We start from the raw sequence: 24,430 nt of genomic DNA on the forward strand, positions 1-24,430 counted from the left end.
GATTTTGATTTCATCCATAATTTCCGTTTTTTGATTCATCTATGATTTCCAGGATTTTTATTTCATCCACCATTTCTGAATTCAATTTCTAGGTTTGTTTTGGGCATGTTTTCCTGGTTTGTTTAAGCATCGATTGTATGATTTATGGATTTGGTTTTAGGAGTATGATTTTTGGTTTTCATTCATGTTTTTAGTTTCTAAATAGCATGATATGGACGTGGGGATGGACGATGGCAGTGGCGGTTGTCGGCGGTGGTGGACGATGGTAATGATGGTTGGTTGTGACGAAGTGATGCTTGATCTTTAACAGTGAAGGTGGTTGTGTCGATGGGAGAGAGAAGGGTATGAGATGGTGGGACCAATATGTTTTATTAAATAAATTTTAATAGAACAATAATAAATAAACTGAAAAATAAATAAGTAAGGGTATTATAGTCTTTTCAAGTCTGGCGGGGACGAAAATGAAACAAAAACAAACAACAAGGACGATCCGAGTGCAAAAAAATGTTAGGGACCAAACGCGTAATTTTAAGTAAGCCACAGGGACGATTTCAGTAATTTGTTCTTTATTTTATTTTGTTATATATTAAGTATATAATGTCACACTATAGACGCCCTTAAATCTTAATCCCACAGGACAAAAGACTAACATCATTGACGGAAGGATTTTTGGGTCGTTACAACACCTCATCTTCCCTTGGAGTAACTTCAGTGGGAGGTTCATTTTCCATGCTTCCAAAGGAACCACTATAGTTGTAACACCCGATTTTGAAAGTGTTCGATTGTGACTTCGGAGGCCAAGGGTATAAGCGTAATCTGACGATTCGGTCTTTTATGGGTCTCGGGTCTTATTCGGAAGGTTTAAGGGCTCGGGTGTGTAGCTGGGAGCGTAGGTCTTCTCGCCACCTTTTCATGGATATATAGTTCGTCGGAAATGGACTTAGAACGAAGAAGTTATAGTACTTTGAAGGTTTTGGCTGAATTAGTCCCTAATGGAGAAGTTTGGCAGATAAGTCCCTTGCATGCAAGGAGGCATGCACGTGTCCGGCTAGGAACGCCCAGCGTAGGCTGGGTTACACTTAACGTATAAGGCTAAAGGGGCGTAGGTGGTTCTTGAGTACGTCGGGCGTACAAGGAAGTACGCGGGGCGTACTCCCTTCAGACTAAAACCCTAATTTTTAGGGTTTAAGCCATATAAATACTACATTATGACTCAAACCCTAGCCTCCTTACCAACCTCTCAACCTCAGAAACCCTAGATAGCCTTTCATTCCTCATCCTTGTGTGTTTTTGGCTTTGTGAAGTTCATTGTGGTATGTGGAAGATTGAAAGGAGAAAAAAGAAGTTGAAGAAGAAGAATTTGAGTAGCTTGAGCTCAAGGATCCGGGATAACATCACCATTTGGCACTCATTTGAGGTAAAAAGCTTTCAACTTGCCTCATGAATGCTTAGACCTATGTTAATGGAGTTTTGGACCTTTTTAGGTTCCAAGAATGGATTTTTATGGTTCAACTCCGTATCTAGGCTTAGGGTTGCCACCCTTATTGCTATATGAGTCCCAATAACAGTAAAGTTTCGATCTTGAAGGTTCTTTGTTGATCATGCATGAGTTCTAGCCATTTCCATGGAAGTTAGTTGCTATATTTCAAGTTTGGGTCCATTTGGTGGGTTGCAGGCCACCAGGTACTCGACTTTATGAGTTAAGTCATGTTAATGAACTCAGATCTGTGGTTGGACCTTTGGCTTAAGGCATTAAGTGCTTAGTAGAAGAAAGGGCTTAACAGAGGAGTACGGTGGGCGTACAAGCTAGTACGCGCAACGTACAGGTCAAACGCCCAGTACGCCCTGCGTACAACTGAGTACGCCCTGTGTACTCAGTCAGAGTGGGTTTCACATAAGTGGGCCTCGGTTTGGGCCATTCATTGAACTTGGCTGCTTTGGGCCTTAGTGGGCCATCTGGAATTGAACATTTAGACTAGAGAAATATTATTGGGCCTTTGGCTAAGGTCCATGTGAAGCGATTGGGCCCAATTGGAAATTGGGCCATATATTGGGCCTTGTAAGAATGTATATCTTTTTGGCCAAGGGTTGGTAGAGTTCATTTTGGACAATAATATGTGAAGGGTAAAATGGTCTTTTACCCCAGTGAGGACTTATGGTTAAGTTATGAGAATCCTGAACTTAATTAGTTTATATGATAACTAGTAGCTCGGGGAGCCGAAGGATCAACAGTTCGGGGCTTTGCCAGCTAGCAGCCGGAGGATTATTTGTGGGACTTCAGCAGTGTGAGGTGAGTCTCCTCACTGTTTGTATGGGTCGAAGGCACCAATGCTGGCCCATTTTGTTTGTGTATAGTAAGAAGACCCGGGGGTTAGCCCTTGGCATTAGTTATGTTTATATGTTCCAGATTACGATCTGATGTCGGGCGAGGACCAAGGAATGTTTATTAGTATGATACCAGATTTCGATTCGATGTCGGGTGGGGCCCGAGGAATGTTTATATGTATGTCTTTCCGGACCAAGGTCCAATGCCGGGCGGTACCCGAGGAATGTTTGCATGTTAGGTTATACTTGTTGTCTGTGTCATACTTGTATGTGCCTGGTAGGGAGGTGAGTGTGGGATAGGTCCCGTATCTCATCACTAGCTGAGTGTGGACATGGTTCCATATCTCATCATTAGTAGAGTAGGGGCGGGGACCATGATAGGCGAGACCTTAGAATTGGAGTATATAGTATTGCGTATGATTCTTTATGTGCTAGTATGATTATATGGTATTGTTTGTATGTGTATAGCGGGCAAGGCCAGTGACAGGCGAGGCCTAGAAGAAACAGATATCTATACCGAGCGGGGCTCGATGTCAGGCGGGGCCTGATGCCGGAGTTAGTCTGATGTCGGGTGGGGCCCGAGGAAGGGGCGGGGGCCCAGTATATGTGATTATGTGTATGGTATGTGGTAGTATGGGGAACTCACTAAGCTTCGTTCTTACGGTTTTCAGTTTTGGTTTCAGGTACTTCCAGTTGCAAAGAGAAGAGTTCGGGAAGACTGCATTGCACACACCATTTGTTTAGCCTGGGATGTTTTACTCTGATATATTGACATGTGTTTCGATAAGATACTATGATTTGATACAATGACTTATGTTTTTGAATGATATGATTTTGGTAACTATGGTTTATTTAATGATATAAAATGAAAAATTTTGGACCGTATTTTGGGATGTTTCAATAGTTTCCATTGCCTACTTCTTTTCCAACTTGTTTTCTAATCACTATTCTGGCCTCATCTGTCAATCGAGCTTCTTGGCTTTTAAGAATCTCTTGTACCTTCCTAATCACTCTATCTTCTTGTTGTGCTATCATGTTTGGCATCAACGTTTGGATTTGATCCAACAAAGTAGGTATTGGTTGTTCCACCTGATTCGTTTTGTTCCTTAATTGGTTCTCCAGTAACTGCTCGACTTCTAGTGTTCACAGTTCTGATACATTTACATGTTAGTTCTAATATAACAACTAAGCATTTAGAATCCTACACATATAAATCTCTCCTATGATAATGCTATTTATGATACCTATTTATACCCTAGAGAAAACCCAGTTTAAGTCTAAGTACTATTTCTAACACCTAGTTCACTTAAAACTTTGCTCTGATACCAAATTGAAACACCCTTCGCCCCAGGTAGTTATAAAATAGTATTACAACAAGTTCCTAATGTTTAAAATTCCAAGTGGTAGAGTTGTAAAATATGTTGCGGAATATTAACGGTCCCAAAACACTCAAGTTAATATTTTTCCAAAGGCGAAGTGTCAAAAGGTAACATCACAAAGATAAAAGTTCCCCACAAGTCGGGGTCTTCTAAATGTCCCTCACTTCTAAGGCCTCTAATGTATTCAATCTGAACACACATCAAAACACGTTAGATAATGAAATTTCTAGTGAGTTACCCAAGGCTTATTCATTTAGAGCAAGAGATAACAATCTACTTAATCGAATAAAACTTCCAAAATAGTTTTCTTTGTATCAGCGTAATCCATGAGTTCAAATCAGTATTTGATAAGATAATATTTTCAAAATAGTAACAAAAATATGGGAATCACATCAATATGGGATGCAATACATGCTACTATCTCAAGCCATGTCAATCTCAAATAGTCCTACCTCTCACAAAATGACATCGAACACTTGAGGGTACTCCCCTCAAGTTACTTGAGAAGATGGGACTACCATCTCTATAAATCTCTAGGAAAAAGGGTGCTCCCCTTTTTATCGTCTGGTTAGGTGGGACTTCCACCATCCAACTAAGAACTAAGTATTCATATCCCTAGTCCCTCATAAGGAGTAACTAAACCACATGTGTAATATGAGCATTATCTAGAAATCTACTCACAACTCAACACACAATGGATCCAAGGACTTGACAACTTAAGTCACCCATCCTAATATGTATGTGTAGTTAGGATTCAAAAATCGATTTCTCAAAAATAAGGCCATTTTACTTTTTAAATCAATTCATTTCCAAATGTCATTTCATGAACGCACATATGTTTGAGATTGCAATCAAAAGTTAATTATCATATCTTAGAATGAAATCATAAAATTTATCAAAACACAAAGTATGATAGAGGATGTGTGTTCCCGACAACTCACCTTAACTTCTAGCTTCCTATAGTCACTTCTTTTTCAATGGAATCCTTCCTTCAATCACTACCTATAAGTTTTATAGTAAATTATCAAAATGACTAAAATACCCATAGGGGTTTTATGACATATTTAACACCCTCTAATAACCTATTTCCATCCTAAAAGTTCATATATAAAGTTTGGAAGCAATCGGAGGTCGAATGGTTCCAATATTAAAAAAAAATTGAAAATCATCACATAGATTTTCACACGAGGCGTGTGAAACCCCCAAATTTAGCATTGAAAACCCACGCAGGGCGTCTAGAATTTGCATTTGCAAGGCCTCGTTTTCTACAGTTTTTCTTATTTAGGTTTTGTACTTTGCACAAATGGCTTCCAATAGCTACCAAATCTCACCAAATGATTTAAATGAACTAAAAAAGAACTAATAGTTTCTCAATTAACCCATTAGGTTCCATTTATCTTCCAAACGTTGAAGTCTATGTAATGGAATTGCATTCATGAGATTCCACTAAAGCTAGATCCAAAGGAGTTGCAGCATTTGAATCACTCCATGACTACCAAATCATTATCCAAACTCTAATTCATATTTTTATTGACTTGGTTCAATGAAAAAATTAACCAAAACCTTATAATTCAAATTTCATGTAGTTTTTCCTTTATTAGTGGAATTTGACCTCTCTAGATTCACCTAGCAAATCCTTGATTCACTTATCTTCATACGTTGGTGCATCCATGGAGATTTTGCATCAAAAATCAATCCATTGATCATTGAATCATCTAGATACATAAACCTAACAATAGACACATCAAATTCATTGGAACTAGGGTTTTGAGATTAGACTTTTATTTCAAGCTCAAATCCACCTAGGGATGTTATATTTGAGTTAAAAATCAAAGCAAGCAACTTAGACTTGTTAGAAAACAAAACCCTAACCCTTTTTTGAGTTCAAAATTTGGATCTAACTTCCTTTAGATCCATAGAAATTGAATTTAACATATTGAAATATAGATTTATACTTTGGAACTCTAGATTTCTTCAATACAAGTGTCAAATGGATTTAATCCAGCTTGAAATCAGATTTAGGGGATGTGTTTTACTGAAATCGCCATTTCCTCCTCCTATCCCCCTCTCAATCGATCTAATGAGCTAAAATGAAGAGGGTGGAGCTCTTAATTGCCGAATTTTCATATTCTATCCTCTATTTCTGCTTTTGACACATTTGACCCAAACTTCCAATAAATGGGTAATAACTTTGGGAATGCCTATACTAAGTCCAATTTCCCTCTAATCCATAACTTAAATGGTCGAATGACATTCAAGAGAGTTGAAGTCCTAGTCAACCCTACTTTCTTCGAATTTTCACTTTTAGTCCTTTGCCTCCAATAACTGACTTTTAACTCCTAACCTCACCAATTCTATTTATAATTACTTGAAACACAAATTTTATTTAATTTTATTTATTATTAAATAAAATGAAAAAAATACCCTAAAACTAGGATGTTACAATTACCTCCCCATTTAGAAGATTTCGTCCCTAAAATCGCGACGTCCGAGGATAAGTGAGGATATCTTCTCTTCATTTTCGATTCCGTTTCCCAAGTAAGGTTCAGTTCAGTTGCATGCTTCCGTTTGACAAGTACAAGATCAATCATCTTCCTTCTCAACTTTTTGGTCACTCTATTCACAATAGCTTCCGGCTCTTCGATTAATCGTTTCTTCTCATCAACTTGGATATCTTCAATAGGGTAGAGTTTTACTTTGTCCCCGAGCCACTTCCTCAAATAGAACACGTGAAACACATTATGCAACCCCCCTCTAATTCTTTTGACAATTCAAGTTGGCAAGCTTGTTTCTCAATTCGTTCTAACACATTCAATGACCCGATATAACGCGGGTTCAACTTTCCCCTTTTTCCAAAAAGAATTACTCCCCTCCAAGGTGATACTTTTAGCAAGACTTGATCCCCCACTTTGAAGGTATGTCATGGGTCAGTTCTTGAGGTTCGCATAGCTCTTTTGTTGGTTTTGGGTCATCAATATCCTTTCACGAATTATTTTAACCTTTAATAGTCATCTTTTGAATTAAATCCGACCCCATAAACACCTTTTCACCAACTACCAACCAATTTGCACCAACTACCAACCAACATGAAGGTGATCTATATTTTCTTCCATATAGAGCTTCGTACGGTGGTGTCTTAATAGTAGAATGATAACTATTATTATATGAAATTTCTATTAAGGGTAGGTGTTTGTCCTAATTTATTAAGAACTCTAAAACACAAGCTCTCAATATGTCTTCTAAAGTTTGGATTGTTCTTTCACTTAGATCATCGGTCTACAGATGATATGCTATACTTAGACATAACTTTGCTCCCAATTCGCCTTGCATACTCCTCCGAAAATGGGATGTGAAACGACTGTCCCTGTGTGAAACAATAAAGAGTGTCACTCCATGTCTTCTCATTACTTCCTTCGCATTACGCTTGGAAAATTTCTTTATGGACCAGGATTCTTTGGTTTCCAAGAATAAGGCACTCTTGGTTAGACGGTCAACAATCACACAAATCATATCATGACCAAATTTGATCCTTGGTAGCTTTGTCACAAAACCCATGGTGATCATTTCCCATTTCCGTTCTTGTAAATTCAGTGGCTCCAAGTCTCCATATCGTCGGTGATGCTCAGTCTTAACTGAAGAACATGTCAAATATTCGTTGATGTACTTAACAATGTAAACCTTCATAGTTGGCCATCAACACATGGTCTTCAAATCAAGATGCATCTTGGTGCTACCCAGGTAAACCGAATACTTGGATTTATGTATTTCGTCAAGTAATAACTTCCTTGCCTCCCCAAATTTTGGTACCCAAATACGCCCCAAATAGGTTTCCAGACCTTCTTCGTGCTTTTCAAATATTATATACTTTCCCAATTTTCTCCTTTCATATTCTCATTTTTTTTACAGCATGAGTTTGAGATTCCTTTAGAATTCCCAGAATAGAGGATACCACCTTGATGCTCAAGGCCCTTACTCTTTTCCTTTCATTTGTCATCTTTCTACTTACTACATCTGCCACAATATTTGCCTTCTTGCAATCATAATGCTTAAATAACTCAATCCATCTCCGTTGACACATATTCATCTTTTTTTGTTTAAACAAATACGGTAAACTCTTATGATCAGTGAAAATATTGCACTTGGTGCCATACAAATAAAGCTTCTAGATTTTCAAAGCATGCACCAATGTTGCAAGCCCTAAGTCGTGAGTCGGGATAATTCTCTGCATGCTCTTTCAACTGTTTTGATGCATAGGATATGAATTTTTCTCTTTGGGTGAGAACACACCCAAGACTCGTCCCTGAAGCATCACTGTACACCTCAAAGTCTTCTACACCATTCAGTAAGGTAAGAATAGGTGCTTCTCATAACCTCTTCTTCAATTATTTAAATGCTTAGTTTTGTTTGTCAGTCCATACATACTTCACATCTTTCCGGGTCAAATAAGTCAAGGGACCCGCAATTCTTGAGAAGTTCATAATGAACCTTCGGTAGTAACCTATCAATCCAAGGAAACTTCTAACCTCTCTGGGACTCCTTGGCGCTTGCCACTTCATTACTGTCTCAATTTTTGTCGGGTCAAATTTAATGTGTTCTTTGCTCACTACATGACCAAGAATTTGAACTTCTTGGATCCAAAACTCACATTTATAAAATTTTGCATATAGTTTTTCTTTCTTTAAAGTCTCCAAACCTTGCTTCAAATGCTCTTTATGCTCGTCTGTTGACTTTGAGTAGATAAGAATGTTATCGATGAATACAATTAAAAATTTATCTAAGGATGGTCTGCAACCTCGATTCATAAGATCCATAAAGGCCGCATGTGCATTGGTTAAGCCGAAAGGCATCACCAAAAACGCAAAATGTCCGTAACGTGTCCGAAAGGAGGTTTTCTCCACATCTTCATCTCTCACCTTCAATTGATGATAACCAGATCATAAATCAATCTTGGAGAAATAACATTCTCCTAGAAGTTGATCAAAGAGATCGTCAATCCTGGGTAATGAATACTGATTCTTGATGGTCACTTTGTTCAAGTTGTGATAATCGATACACATTCACATGCACCCATCTTTGTTTTTCACAATCAGTATTGGAGCTCCCCAAGGTGACGAGCTAGGCCTAATATATCCTTTATCTAGTAGTTCTTCAATTTGTGTCACAAGTTCTTTCAATTCTAATGATGTCAATTGATACGCAATCTTAGCAATTGGGGTTATCACAGGTGCTAAATCAATTTGAAATTTTACTTGACGACCAGGTGGCAATCCGGGTAACTCTTCGAGAAAAACTTCTTGGTATTCCGTTACCACTTCAATGTCCTTTTGAGAAACTTTCTCCTTGGTTGCATCTACTTGTAACACCAAGTTCCAGGTGTATACTTATTTGTTGTTGTTATGGTTTTTAAAGCCTAAGGATGGAGTTTTGGTGGCCACGACGTAGCAATGTAAGTGCGACGATGTGACGATGGCCGAGGAAAATGCGAATTCATTTAGGTCCCCATGACGTGGCGGTATGTTGGCTATGAAATGGAGATGACAGGTTGTAAAACCCTAATTTTTGGGCTTAGGGCCCTATTTAAGGGAAGTGAGGGCTATGGTTTGCACACCCTTAACCTCCATCACCTCCCTTTCACCCTCAACATAAACCCAAACCTCTATTTTGTCATTTAAGCGCTTTTGGGGTGTTTTTAGTATCTTAAAGAAGAAGGATGAGCGTTTGGTGCATACATCCAGCTTGCAAGCCTCATCGTCATCTTTTAGCATATACTCTGGACCCTTGTGGGTATTCAAGTTCCAAGCTTTATGATTCTATATTCCTAAATCTAAGCTTTTATGCATTATTCTCCATGTTTAGACTAGTTGGGGTGTTGGGGTTCCATAAAGTTGGCCATTTTATGGATCCTTAGAGACCCTTTGTGGTTAGATGTGTTAGATCTGAAGTTTGGTATAGTTTTGAACTCATACATGAGGTTTTGACCTCTTTTGCACCATTTGTGACCTAACTTGAGTCCAAGACTTGTATAGGACATCCATGTCTATAAAGCTTCGATTTTTATGATCCTTTAGGTGTAAGAAAGCATAAATGAGTAGGCTAATGGATTAAGAGCTAAATAAATTAAGTTGGCCAGAGCAGCTCGAACGACGTGGAGGACTGAGAGGCAGTCTCGTGGTTGTTTTGTCGTGAGGTTACCACGATATGGCAGAAGCTTGGCTATAAAGTGGCGGCCGACTGTAAGACTTTTGACTGTTGACCAAGATTGACTTTAGGTCAAATTGATGGTTTTGGGCTTTAGTTTAAGGACTTGGTCCCTGATTGTTTTATAGGTGACATGTAGTACCAGTTTTTGGATTTGCAAGAGCTGTGATGTTATCTACTAGACTGCAAGGTGAGTTTTCTCACTATATTTTGTACTACAGTGTGTATCCTTGTGTGTAGGATGTTGGTATGCTGTAGTGATCTATTAGATTGGTAGATCTATATGATTACATGTGTTTGTTGGTTATTGTTTATTTGTTTGCATATGTCGACATATTGTGGTTGGTTGGGTTGAGGCGGTTTTGCTTTGTGTTGTAGGCCAAGATCCAAGTGTATTGTAGGCCTTGCAAGGTGGTCCAATCAGACTGTAGGCCCAAGGGAGCAGTCTAGCTACTGTAGGCCTTGTGAGGCAGGCCAGTAGACTATAGGCTTAGTAGAGTTGCCCAGATATATCATGTAGGCCTTGCGAGACGATCGAGGAAGACTGTAGGCTCATGTGTGCATGCATTGTATATGCATTGTTGTGTGTGGTATTTTGGGGAAACTCACTAAGCTTTGGCTTACAGTCATGGATTTAAATGTTTTAGGTACTTCAGATGATAAGGGCAAGGCGAAAGCATGATCATACACATCCTCCTTCTGATTTACGTTTTGATAGATGATTTTGATACTCTGATTTCTATGGTTTTGTCTTGGAAACAAAGTTTTATTATTCTCTGGATCTTAAAAAAATGAAATATTTTATCATGATTTTTGGGACGTTACAAGCTAGTATTACAGCCCAGGTTTGAGGGATTTGAAAGAACACTTGTGTAATTCCAGACTCAAACTATGATCTGCCAAAAGATATTTCATAAATAATTTCTAAATAATTAAAGGAGGGGATGCGATTTGTACAATCAGCCAAAGCTCACGGGAAAAAAAGTTATTCCCCAAGATACCCACACTTGTCATATATGTGTTACTAACATGTTAGAAATATATGTTAGTCTATATGTTAGGGATCTCCAGGAATTGAATGATAGAATTGTCTTATTTATGATGTCTGATAGCCTAGGGATTTCTTGATATACTATATGGGACTGACATTATTATTGCAGTGGTTTAGTGTATGCATCATGATTGTATATAAATAAGATTTATAGCCTAAGAATGCTTGATTTAGACTTATTTCATGTTCCTTGTCTGGTTGTGTGGGCTTAGGGTAGAATCAACTATTCGATCGTCTATCAAATCCAGCATTATGTATGATTAGCATACACAAGGCGACTGCAGAGTTATTGGAGGTTTCATGAGTTGAGTGTGGTTGTTAGTGAGTGTAACATCCATAAAAATCATGCCAATTTTAAACTTTTAAAACAATCCAAAATCATTAGTTATTACAAAATGTTTTCATATCAGAGTATCCCAGAAACAAAATCATGAAAAGTGAGGAGCTGTACGATCACGCATTTGCCTTCTCGCGATCACCAGAAGTACCTGAAACAATAATCGATAAATGTAAGCTCGAAGGCTTAGTGAGTTTCCCCCAAAATACCAACCTCATACAACCATAATCATATCATGTAAACTAACACATAACATCATGCATAATGAGCCTTCAGCCTCACTGGACCGCCTCGCATGCCTTCAGTCTATCTGGACCGCTCTCCGAGCCTTCGGCAGGTCTGGACCGCCTCTCAGGGCCTTCAGCCTATCCGGACCGCTCGTCGGGCCTTCGGCCTGACTAGCATGCCCTCCTGGGCCTATAGTCTATCCGGACCGCCCTGGGTCTGTTGGCCTTCAGCACAAAGCAGGACCGCCTCAACCCGACCTCAATCATACAATCATGTGCACAAAAATATCATACACTAGCATTTATGACAGTCAAACCGATCTAACAGATCAAATAGCATAGCAACATCCTATAACCAGGATACCGACCTAACCGGTCACTAACATAGAATCATCCTATAACCAGGATACCGACCTACCAGGTCACTAAGCATATCACCATCCTAATTGCCAGGATGTAAGTCAATAAGCATATCATACAATAAAACCCGAATACAAATCCGAAAGGGACCGGCCTAGGAACCGTAGACCCTGTTGATATAGTGACGATAACTCACCTCGCAAATGTCGGCTAGAGAGATAAGCTCAAACTCTCGAATCACAACCACGGGCTCCACCACCTATATTTATCATTTAGTCATTCCATAAACTTCCAATTACCAAAATACCCCCAGAAGTCAAACAGTCAACCCTTGGTCAAAGTCAAAGTCAATGGTCAAGGTCAACAGTCCATGTTAACCCGACTCGTCGAGTGCAGCTTGCTGACTCATCGAGTCCTTCCAGAACTCGAGAAGTCATGAATCCCCCAGTTATCTCGTCGAGTTTCCTTGCGACTCGTCGAGTCCATGCATATCAAGACATCGGGAAAACCCTAACCGACTCGCCGAGTCGTCCTACTGACTCGCCGAGTTCATGCATAACCCTTCATGAAAATCTTCATCGGACTCGCCGAGTTGGCTATGCAAATCGTCAAGTCCCTTCAGTCCTTTACCCATACAGATGCTTTTAAGCCATCCCAAGCTTCCATATTGCAGATCCAACTTCCCAAGGCATGTATATCACGTAAAACCCCTAATATTCCTTCCACAATCCACCTCAAGGCTTATTATCACACAAAAAGAGAGGAAACCAACGATTTAGGGTTTCTGGACTCACAAGGGGCTGCAAGGGAGGCTAATGACCCTTTAAATACGGTGCAACACCCCTGAAATTATGGTTTCATCCTCCAGCTCCAACTCGCCGAGTCATGTCTCCGACTCGGTGAGTTGGTCACTTAAACACGTGGCCGAAAACATTCCTACTCGACGAGTCAGGGCATCCAACTCGTCGAGTTGACCTTTCAAATGCGGAAAACAAAGCTTTAAAGTTAATACCTGAGAGTCGGGGCGTTACAATTCTCCCCCACTTGAACTAGACTTCGTCCTCGAAGTCCGCTATGGTGAACAACTCCGGATAATGCTCTCGCATCTCAGCCTTCGGCTCCCAAGTCCACTCAGACCCTCTTCGGTGCTCCCATTGTGTTACACCCCAAACCGGAACGGCGGAAACGTTTGGTGGTGGAGGACGTCATATGTAGTATAACAACAATTGCATCATAGTAATCAAAGTAAACACAACCATTACATTGAATATATATGTTAAGGTATTTACATCTGTTTGCTTCATATTTATATACATCTGATATGTGCATATTTAGCTATATATTTAGTATAGATTTTTATTATTTATTGGCTAATTATTTGCAATTTATGGACAAAAGGTGCTTAATTGTGTTTAAATTGTTTTTTCAATCCAAAAGATATGCTCGGAAGCAAAAGGACGCAGGAGATGTATTCGGAAGCTCGGGAATTGAAGAAAGAAGAAAAAGAGACAAAATCCTGAAGTACTCGGCGAGTAGGGACGTCTACTCGACGAGTAGGCACGAATGTTCGCGAAGTAAAACACGAAGTCCTTGCCGTACAAGGATTCTTCGAGGGGACTCGGCGAGTCGGTTGGGTACTCGACGAGTAGCCTCTGTTTTCTGAAAACTATAAATAGAGGTGAATTCCGAGTCCAAAACTCCCTCTGGCTTTTTGGAAGATTACTTGGCGACTAAGGAGACTGCTGGAGACCTGAGGAACGTGAGAAGAACCCTAATCCTCAATTCTAAGAAGATTAAGGCAACATAAGTTTACTTTTCCACTTTATCTTTGAATAGAACCATGTTTGGATTGATTGAATTTGTTTTTAGGTGTTTATCTGCTGTAATTATGAACTAATTTTGTTAGTTTCTGTTTAGGGTAGATAAGTTTGCTCCTATGGATTAATTTATGTTTGGATTGATTGTTATTTGGTGAATTTTTGTTAAATTAAGCTTGGTAAAGACCCTTATGCATTAACCATAACTGTTTTCTGTTAATTACTAAGTAATTAAGCTGCATTAACATCTCTTAATTTCTTATCTCATGTGATTTATGTGAACACATTGTTATGTGCCTAGGAATAGTGAATGTGAAACTAGGATTAACTAGAGAATGGGTAAATTAATGTGTGAGCTTGTTTGATAAACCATCAACAAGGGGTTAATTGAATTAGTAATTTAATTAGCTTATCACAAGTCTTATTTAATATGAATAATTAAACTAGGAAATTCATTAGTTTAGTCACTTGATCACTGCTTAAATTAATTTGTTTTCTAAGGATTGGTAATAGCGGATGTGAATCTAATCACTTTAGTCGGTAGTCAATAACAATTAATCCATTGCATTGCCATAAAATTAACCATAGGAGTAAATGAATCGAACCTAAACAGAAACCCTTTTGATTATTGAATTTTGTTGATTTTTACTTGCTTTTAGCTGCTAGTTAAGTGTTAGTTAAGTTTCAGTTAAGTTTCTAGTCTTGCAAAACTAGAGAAAACCCTTCTATTTTACTAATTGTTTTAGATAATTCTAGTAGTTAGATTAATTTCCGTTCCCTGAGTTCGATACCCTGCTTGCTAGTTTATACCACTAATTGACAGGCCCACTGCCTTTTGTGTATCAAATTCATAATTAAAAGTAGGATAAAACCAGTGCATTTTTATACACATCAAGTTTTTGGCGCCGTTGCCGAGGAACGGTTCAAAAATTAAATCTAATTCCTAGTATTATCGATCCTTTGTGTGAGATCCACCTTGCACAAAGTTACTGCTTTAATAATTTAGTTATTAGGTTAAGTTTTAAGTTTTTCTGTTTTTAGAACTTTTGTTTAAATAATTTATGTTTTAGCTCTGTACTCGCCGAGTGCAGTCGGACCTACTCGACGAGTCCATCGCTGAAATAGAAGTTCGTTTTTATTTCATTTTTGTTCTTTTTACGCGTGTTTTCTGTTTTTATTGCAGTCGTTTATGACCAGAGTAGGAGGTACACCTTTGATTCCACCACTTGAAGACCCGAAAGCAACTTTGAGGAAGAACAAAGGCAAAAACGTAGGAGAAACCGCAACATCGAAAAATTCGTCGTTGAAGAATCTCAAATCTGTTTTTAGTAAGAAAAAGGGCAAGAAAGTGGGAGAATCCAACATCTTTTCAGAGGCGGACGAAGACCCGAAGAAGGAGGATATCGTGTACGAATCCGAAAAGGAAGAAAGCGAATTTGGAGAAGGAAGCGACATAGAGGGTGAACTAGCTAACACCATGGCCAACATCGATGAAGTTCCCATGGGTGAATGGAAGAAAAGGATGTGTGATGACACCGGCCCGGGACTTGTGCAACCTGCGATTCCCGCAACTGCCACCTTTGAACTTAAGGGCCACATACTTGCTCAACTTAAGGAAATGCCATTCTACGGGAAGGATCATGAAGACGCATACAAGCATCTTGACGAGGTCAATGACATAGCCGACTACTTCAATGTCCCTAATGCGATCTAGGCATAGAGAAACAAACTGATTAAAAATAAACCAATCCCCGACAACGGCGCCAAAATTTGGTGGTTGTCGAGGCCAACAAAACTAAATAACCCTAAATCTTTTACACTAAAATAGTGTATAGTGGTAAAGGGGTCGATCCACGGAGATTGGTTCAATTTATAACTCTATGGGAAATCTCTTTGCAAAAGTACTTGTAAAATGACAATAAAATAAAAATGGGGGTTTTGATCTTTTTGAAATACTTTAATTAAAACTAGAATTAAACTAGAACTTAAATGAACAATTTGGCAAAAATAAGAATTTGATGTGAAATCAATAAGAGAAAGATGATTGACTTAAGGTTTCCTCACTTTGACTTTTGATGAACATATCATTAGAATCCAATGGTGCAATACTTGATTTAAACCCTTAATTTGGCTATAGTAATCCAAGGAGCTTGAGATTACATAGACTTTTCTTAGTTGTTGAAATGGTTAGAGAAGCTCATAACAATTTCCTTAGTCAAAGTCACAATTTCCATTAAGCATGTAATTAGAGAAAGTCAACTAGCATTAAGAACCAAAAAGTCACCAAATCCAAGAGGAGTCAAATGCTTTCACTACCATGTTGGAGAAAATGTTTTTATGATTGTGTGAAGCAAAAACAATACAAAAATCATTTGTTGCTTGTTAATTTGAGGATCCTTTACTTAATCAAGAAATTAGCCAACTAATCACCACAAACACATTTAAACTCATGAATAAAAACATACAAGTAGTGATAAGATGTTAAAACACAAAACATTCCCATAAAGATTTAAGAACATGTTCATGGATTCTTCAACATTCAACAAAAGTTCAAAGGATTCAACAAAAGTCAACCAAGATTAGTTTAGCCAAGCATGGCTAAACTCAAAGAAACAAAGTTAGAGAAGATTGTACCAAACATTAAACAAGAATCAAGAGGTGAAAAGATGATGTTCTTGAGGTGTTCTTGGCCTTCAAAAATCTTCAAAACTCCAGAGAGAATGCTCAAAAATCGGATGTCTAAGAGTTGAGAAAAGTGGCACACCAAACTTCCTCATATAGATCAAAACAAGAATTTCCGGAATTGCCCCTACAGAGGGTTGCGCGACCCGCGTGCTGTTGCGCGGGTGGGTTGCGCAGGTGGTCCCTGGATGTAGCATCTTTGAGGTTTGGGCATCCATAGCTTAGCCCACTTGGCCCAGTTCGAGTCCAATCAGCTCCTAGCCCATTTTTCTTCAAGTTTTCTTCATTTTAAGCCCAATTTGACTTCTCCAAATCCTCCAAAGCTCGTGAACTCGCCCGATTAATAATCTACGCACGCTTGAATATTCCCCCGCATCTTGCAAATTTAAAGTTTATTTCTCTCCAAGCCTTCAAATAATCATCAAGCTCACTCCATGCATCATATCCACTACCCATCAAGCCCAAAATCCTCGACTTCCTCTTATTCCAATTGCTTTCCATACATCCCGAACATTCCCGCTCCACTAGTCTCCATGAATTCTGCAATAAAGCTCACAAAACTAGAAAGTACCCGAAATTGGCCATAAAATAACAAAAAGGAAAATATGCATGGAAATTATCTAAATTATGAATGAAATATGTTAAAATAAACTATAAAAAGAAGTAAATAAAATAAACTATCAAATCACCCCAAGCTTAAACCTTACTTGTCCTCAAGTAAGACAAGACTAAAATGAACTTGGGATGAACTATCCTAAGGGAAATAAAAAGAATGGATAGAACCATAGAACCTGATCACCATTAGTCAACATGGTCAGAATTGATCTCGCTGTTATCTCATGAATTTTTCATCCGATGACAATGGAACCATAAACCACAGTTATGACAACTCCTCTAGGTGAGTAAGGAGGGATGGTCAGTCGCAGCCCCAATGGAACATGCATACAATGAAGAACATCTGTAGTAGGGAGAAAGCAGCTGGATGGGCTCGTGTGGAGCTCTTCTTTAAGTGTACACTCTGACCTCACGTTTGTCGGCCACTCTCAAGTGTGATTGGTTTTAGTCGCTCGGGCACCGTTGTAGGAATCAGTTCACTTAGTGTTGACCCAAACCTCCCGTAGTATCCGACTCAACAGTCTCTCTAACATCACCAATTTGCGAAAAACAACAACTCGATCTATATACAATAAGACAATCCTAAATAAAAGAATATCAAACGCCGGGTGACCAAAATGTAGGGAAATTTGTTCAATAATTGAACCAGTCACCTATCTAAGATTTTTTTTTTTTTGAGATTTCTTTGTTTGATTTTTTTTTAAACTAACATATTGAATTTTTGCTTTTATCAAGAAAACTTTTGACTCAAAATTTGGTTCCCAAAATTATGTAAGTGGAACCGAGGGGGGTAAAAATAATAATCCGAATGGTCTAAGTGTGAAAATGACCATGTGTGGAGCGTAAATGTGCAAGCTCCTTTTCAAACTTTTGATTTTCCATAAATAAAGAAAATGCCCTAATGTGGGCTAAAAGACTCTCTAAAATCCTAAAAAATCGCGAAAAAGATATGGTGATGTAAAGAGACCGGATATGGATTCTACTCGGGGACAAGCACCAGTGCTTCATCCTAACGGTTCAAACATGATCAAGTGTGATCCTCTCGGCGGTATTGACCGCAAGGCTAAAAACATCCATTGCTATAGTATATCCTACAGTTGTTAGTATTGCATGCATAATTCTTCATGAAACTACCTGACCATGATCACTTACCCCTTTAAGCTTCCAGCATCTGATCCCAAGTATGAAGTCCCAAACTGCAGCTAGTGGTCCCGGTTCGATGGGTGAGATTACAACAAGATCCTGGACCAATAATGATACAATAACTGTGAACATGTTCCATGGTATCCAAGGGGGGTGAGAATAAACAGATAACAAAAATGCATTAATGCTAATGCCCTAAGCTAAATGTTATGCAATAAAAAGTAGAAAAGATGAAAATAAAATCTTTTTGGAATTTATAAAATAAAAAAAATGAATGCAAATTAGCATAAAACTAAAATGTTATGCAACCTAATTAAAAAAAATGCATGAAAAAGTAAAAGGAAAAGGAAATGCCCCACCCCAAGCTTAAGAACAAACATTGTCCTCAATGCTTAAGGTAAGGGTAGAAATGACCTAAATCGGAGGATCAGGAGGCGGAAAGTGTCTGTAGCGGTGGTTTCGTGAAATTCCGACCGGTAGAACTCCGACAATCTTGATTTTTTCGGCGAGGTGGGTATTGGAAGGTTATGTTCTTGAGAGGAATGGAGTGGGAGGTCAAGAACTTGATGAACACAAGGGATAAATGAAGGAGAAGGTTGCATTCATAAGTCATATGGTCAACGGAAGTCAACAAGTCAACCCACTTAAAGATCTGGTCAAAGATGGTCAACAATCGTCAAAAATGGCCCAGCTCGGTGCGCGGGTCGCGCAGAGATGCATGCGGGTCGCGCAGACCATGCAGTTAAGGCTTCGGCCAATGTTGCATGCTTGAGTCTGGCCGCGCAGACCACCCGCGCAACAGCACGCGGGTCGCGCAACCTCCTGATCCTGATCTTCATTTTTGCTTCTTTTTCTTCGTTTCTTCGCATTTTCTTGGATTGGAAGGCCCCGAACATATGGAAACACTTAATTCCTCAAAGATAACTCCAAAAGAAACATCAAAACATCTTCAAAACATATTTATTCGAATTTAAAGAAACGAAAGCACAATGCTTTCCAAAAATGCCCTTCTTTAACGTCTTTGGCGAGACGCCTCCAAACTTCACTTTAACACTTTGGGGCGTCCAAATGGACGACATCTTGGACATTTGAATCAAAAACTTCATTGAATGGCTTCAATCGATGTCCATTAACCTTGCAAATTTTCCCTGTGTCGACATTTTTTAATTTCCACACCTCCATTGGGACTCTTTTCTTGTATTTGACTTTCTTTTTACGGGAGAACCATACCGGACTTAGACCTTTGATAATTACAATCATCCAACCATATTCTTTCTTGTTCTTGCTCATTAAGGTGACCAACTCTTCCCTATTTGACATGGTGGTGAGTAGGTGACCGGTTGGGCGTCTTCTTTCTCGAGATACGTATCCTTCGAACGGTCCGACATATTTATCGTTTTTGGATCTTGTGGTTGTTCTACCACTGGAGTTAGTTTCTCAATGGTAGTGGGTGGCTCAACCTCTCTTTTGTTAACCTCTATTACTTCCTTTACAGTTTCATTGACAACATTCTCAATTTCTTCCTCCTCTTTGACAGCCTCTTCCACTTCTCCTTCTTCCTCTTCTTCATATAACACTCTTGGGCCATCAAAACTTTTATCATCTTTCAATGGAATGGAACATGCGCTATGCGATGGGCTCTCTTCAGTTGGTACATTGTATTGAGCTTCCATTATACTCATTGATTGAGCAATTTGTGTTATTTTTTGCTCTAAGCTTTTAAGACTAACTTGGGTTCTTTCCTGGAAAATTTGGGTAGAAGTGGCAATGCTTTTCACAATGTCCTCTAAGGACATGCTTGGCGTTTCAGTTTGTTGAGGAGGGTAAGGATAGGGTTCTTGGAACTGTGGAGTTGGTTGGTATTGGTTATTTCCCCATGTTTGGTATGGGTTTTGGTATTGGTTATTTCCCCAAACTTGGTTGTTGTCCCACCATTGATCATGTTGAGGTTGATCATAACTCCATTGGTTTGACCGGTAGTAGCTTCCCTTATCTTGCACTTCTTCCCATTCTCCATGTAAATATGGACACATGTCGGAATGATGTCCATTTACCGTGCAAAAATCACAAATAAGAGGCATGTGTTGCACACTTTGGTCACGTTCAATCATCATAACTAACTGAGCTAGCTCAGTAAGTTTATCTTGAATGCAAGGAGTGTTCATTTTCGAACCATACTTTTTTTTTTTTAATTTTTGAGTATTAAACTAGAGTACCTGCACAATGAGATCTAGGCATAGAGAAACAAACTGATTAAAAATAAACCAATCCCCGACAACGGCGCCAAAATTTGGTGGTTGTCGAGGCCAACAAAACTAAATAACCCTAAATCTTTTACACTAAAATAGTGTATAGTGGTAAAGGGGTCGATCCACGGAGATTGGTTCAATTTATAACTCTATGGGAAATCTCTTTGCAAAAGTACTTGTAAAATGACAATAAAATAAAAATGGGGGTTTTGATCTTTTTGAAATACTTTAATTAAAACTAGAATTAAACTAGAACTTAAATGAACAATTTGGCAAAAATAAGAATTTGATGTGAAATCAATAAGAGAAAGATGGTTGACTTAAGGTTTCCTCACTTTGACTTTTGATGAACATATCATTAGAATCCAATGGTGCAATACTTGATTTAAACCCTTAATTTGGCTATAGTAATCCAAGGAGCTTGAGATTACCTAGACTTTTCTTAGTTGTTGAAATGGTTAGAGAAGCTCATAACAATTTCCTTAGACAAAGTCACAATTTCCATTAAGCATGTAATTAGTGAAAGTCAACTAGCATTAAGAACCAAAAAGTCACCAAATCCAAGAGGAGTCAAATGCTTTCACTACCATGTTGGAGAAAATGTTTTTATGATTGTGTGAAGCAAAAACAATACAAAAATCATTTGTTGCTTGTTAATTTGAGGATCCTTTACTTAATCAAGAAATTAGCCAACTAATCACCACAAACACATTTAAACTCATGAATAAAAACATACAAGTAGTGATAAGATGTTAAAACACAAAACATTCCCATAAAGATTTAAGAACATGTTCATGGATTCTTCAACATTCAACAAAAGTTCAAAGGATTCAACAAAAGTCAACCAAGATTAGTTTAGCCAAGCATGGCTAAACTCAAAGAAACAAAGTTAGAGAAGATTGTACCAAACATTAAACAAGAATCAAGAGGTGAAAAGATGATGTTCTTGAGGTGTTCTTGGCCTTCAAAAATCTTCAAAACTCCAGAGAGAATGCTCAAAAATCGGATGTCTAAGAGTTGAGAAAAGTGGCACACCAAACTTCCTCATATAGATCAAAACAAGAATTTCCGGAATTGCCCCTACAGAGGGTTGCGCGACCCGCGTGCTGTTGCGCGGGTGGGTTGCGCAGGTGGTCCCTGGATGTAGCATCTTTGAGGTTTGGGCATCCATAGCTTAGCCCACTTGGCCTAGTTCGAGTCCAATCAGCTCCTAGCCCATTTTTCTTCAAGTTTTCTTCATTTTAAGCCCAATTTGACTTCTCCAAATCCTCCAAAGCTCGTGAACTTGCCTGATTAATAATCTACGCACGCTTGAATATTCCCCCGCATCTTGCAAATTTAAAGTTTATTTCTCTCCAAGCCTTCAAATAATCATCAAGCTCACTCCATGCATCATCTCCACTACCCATCAAGCCCAAAATCCTCGACGTCCTCTTATTCCAATTGCTTTCCATACGTCCCGAACATTCCCGCTCCACTAGTCTCCATGAATTCTGCAATAAAGCTCACAAAACTAGAAAGTACCCGAAATTGGCCATAAAATAACAAAAGGAAAATATGCATGGAAATTATCTAAATTATGAATGAAATATGTTAAAATAAACTATAAAAAGAAGTAAATAAAATAAACTATCATGGCTCGTGACACTATTTTGCTACGTATGCTACCAGTCACATTCAAGGGAGCCGCGAAAGATTGGCTGAAATCACTCCCTCCAGGATCCGTCACTACTTGGACTAAAATGAAAGAAGAATTTATAGACCAATTTTGCCCTCCCTCAAAGATAGCCAAATTGAAGAAAGCTATTGCCAATTTTGAACAACAAGCTGGAGAGTCACTTTATGAAGCATGGGAAAGATACAAGGGTTTACTGAGAAATTGCCCACATCACGATCTAAACAGCCAACAAGAAGTCTCCATTTTCTATGATGGAGTAAATGTGACAACCAGGCAACTCCTTGATTCGCAAGGACCACTCACAAAGAAAGTACCCCCAGTGATAAAGGCTCTAATTGAAGAATTCTCTAAACACTCTAGAGAATGTCACAACCCAAGGAATGACTTAACTCGAGGGGCGGTGAATTCTATTACCGATGACATGGCGGAAATGATGGCAAAATTGGAAAGCATGGACCGAAGAATGACTAAGATGGACCAATCCATCCATGCCATTAGAGTGGGATGTGAAAATTGTAGAGGGCCCCACCTTACTAAAGATTGTGACCTTGATGAAAACGGGAACCGGAAAGTGCAAGTGTGCTATTCAAGTGGTGATAGGTATGATGACAATTGGCGAAAACCCAAGAAAGAATGGCTACCATATGAAGAGTATAAAAAGACAAGGGAGGAAAAATATAAGCAAAAAAATAGAGGCTTTTATCAAAAGGAGGAACCGGCGTATGAAAAGAAATCAGATTTGGAAGATATGCTTACAAGATTCGTAGCCGCGTCCGAGAAAAGACATAGTAATACCGATGCTGCAATCAAAGATCAACAAAATATGTTGAGAGAACACCAAATTATGATGAAAGATCAACAAGCTATGCTTAGGAATCAGCAAGCATCTATTCTCAACATAGAAAAGTAGTTGGGCCAACTTGCACAACAAGTGAATGAGAGACGACCGGGTGGACTTCCTAGTAATACCGAAAGTAATACAAAAGGTGCACATATAAATATCGTGACGACTAGGAGTGGGAAGATTATAACTCCTCTGGCCCCTATTCAGCAAGAAGATCCTAAGCTGGTGCAAGAGGAAGAAGCAGAAAATGAAGAATCACAAATTCCCGATCCGACTCGCCGATTCGACCTTACAGACTCGACGAGTCCCCCACCTGAACTGAACAAAAACCCTCCTGTGAAGCCATATCAGCCTCCACTGCCATATCCAGCCCGAGCTAGACAAGAAAAGAATGAAGTTGACTACCAGAAGTTTCTGGAACACATAAAGGCTCTTCAAATTAATATGCAATTCATAGAGGCGGTTGCACAAATGCCCAAATACGCACAATTTCTCAAGGAGCTTCTAACGAATAGAAAAAAGATGGAAGAAGTGAAGAAAGTGGTCCTAAATGAGAACTATTCAGCTGCCATGTTGAATAAACTACATAAGAAGAAGGGTGATCCAGGAAGCTTAACCTTGCATTGTCAATTCGGGAACTTAACTACCATTTATGCATTAGCGGATTCGGGGGCAAGTGTAAATCTCATGTCGTACTCATTCTTCAAGAAGTTAGATCTTCCGAAGCCAAGGCCCATTCGGATGGCAATTCACCTAGCAAATAAAACGGTCACATTCCCAAGGGGAATATGCGAAGATCTATTGGTGAAGGTTGATAAGTTCGTTTTCCCCGCGGACTTCATAGTATTAGATATGGAAGCAGACCCTCAAGTCCCGATCATACTTGGAAAACCTTTCCTAAACACCGCGAGTGCTATAGTTGACATGCGAGATTCTAAACTTACTCTTCGGGTGGGAGACGAATCAGTGACTTTTGGAGTTGATCAAGCCATGAAGCATGCAAGGAATAGTGATGATACGACATTCTCGGTTGATATGTTGGAAGAGCTAATGGAGGAATGGAATAAAGATAAGCCAAACAAGTCCACCGTCACATTTGAAGAAGAATTTGATGCTGAAAGAGACCTGCTGGAAATAGAGAGACTGCTCGAGGAAGCTGAATATAATGATCTGATCAGAAGTGCAGAACACCCTACTCGTCGAGTATCCTCGACCAACTCGACGAGTCCATTCGAAGAAGCCCGATCAGTGGCGAATTTTACCCAGGACTCGACGAGTCCCCTCACTGGTTTTATCCTACTTGATGTGTATAAAAATGCACTGGTTTTATCCTACTTTTAATTATGAATTTGATACACAAAAGGCAGTGGACCTGTCAATTGGTGGTATAAACTAGCAAGCAGGGTGTCGAACTCAGGGAACGGAAATTAATCTAACTACTAGAATTATCTAAAACAATTAGTAAAATAGAAGGGTTTTCTCTAGTTTTGCAAGACTAGAAACTTAACTAACACATAACTAACAG

General features: G+C 39.0%; 1 protein-coding gene and 1 non-coding gene across 2 annotated transcripts; one reads left to right on the forward strand and one right to left on the reverse strand.

Moving 5' to 3' along the window:
• The first annotated feature begins 22,017 nt into the window (after positions 1 to 22,017).
• LOC145112845 (uncharacterized) lies at positions 22,018 to 24,301 on the forward strand. The gene is made up of 4 exons (XM_079048970.1): positions 22,018 to 22,217; positions 22,335 to 22,967; positions 23,076 to 24,108; positions 24,269 to 24,301. The coding sequence occupies exons 1-4, from the start codon at positions 22,018 to 22,020 to the stop codon at positions 24,299 to 24,301; spliced, it is 1,899 nt and encodes a 632-aa protein (XP_078905096.1).
• On the reverse strand, positions 22,174 to 22,280 carry LOC145118340 (small nucleolar RNA R71). The gene has a single exon (XR_013713295.1). It is a non-coding gene; the product is annotated as a small nucleolar RNA R71 (small nucleolar RNA).
• Positions 24,302 to 24,430: the final 129 nt, after the last annotated feature.

The sequence above is a fragment of the Lactuca virosa genome, chromosome 5 (genome assembly GCF_052849685.1).
Source record: "Lactuca virosa cultivar CGN04683 chromosome 5, Lactuca_virosa_CGN04683_v6, whole genome shotgun sequence".
Classification (NCBI taxonomy): domain Eukaryota; kingdom Viridiplantae; phylum Streptophyta; class Magnoliopsida; order Asterales; family Asteraceae; genus Lactuca; species Lactuca virosa.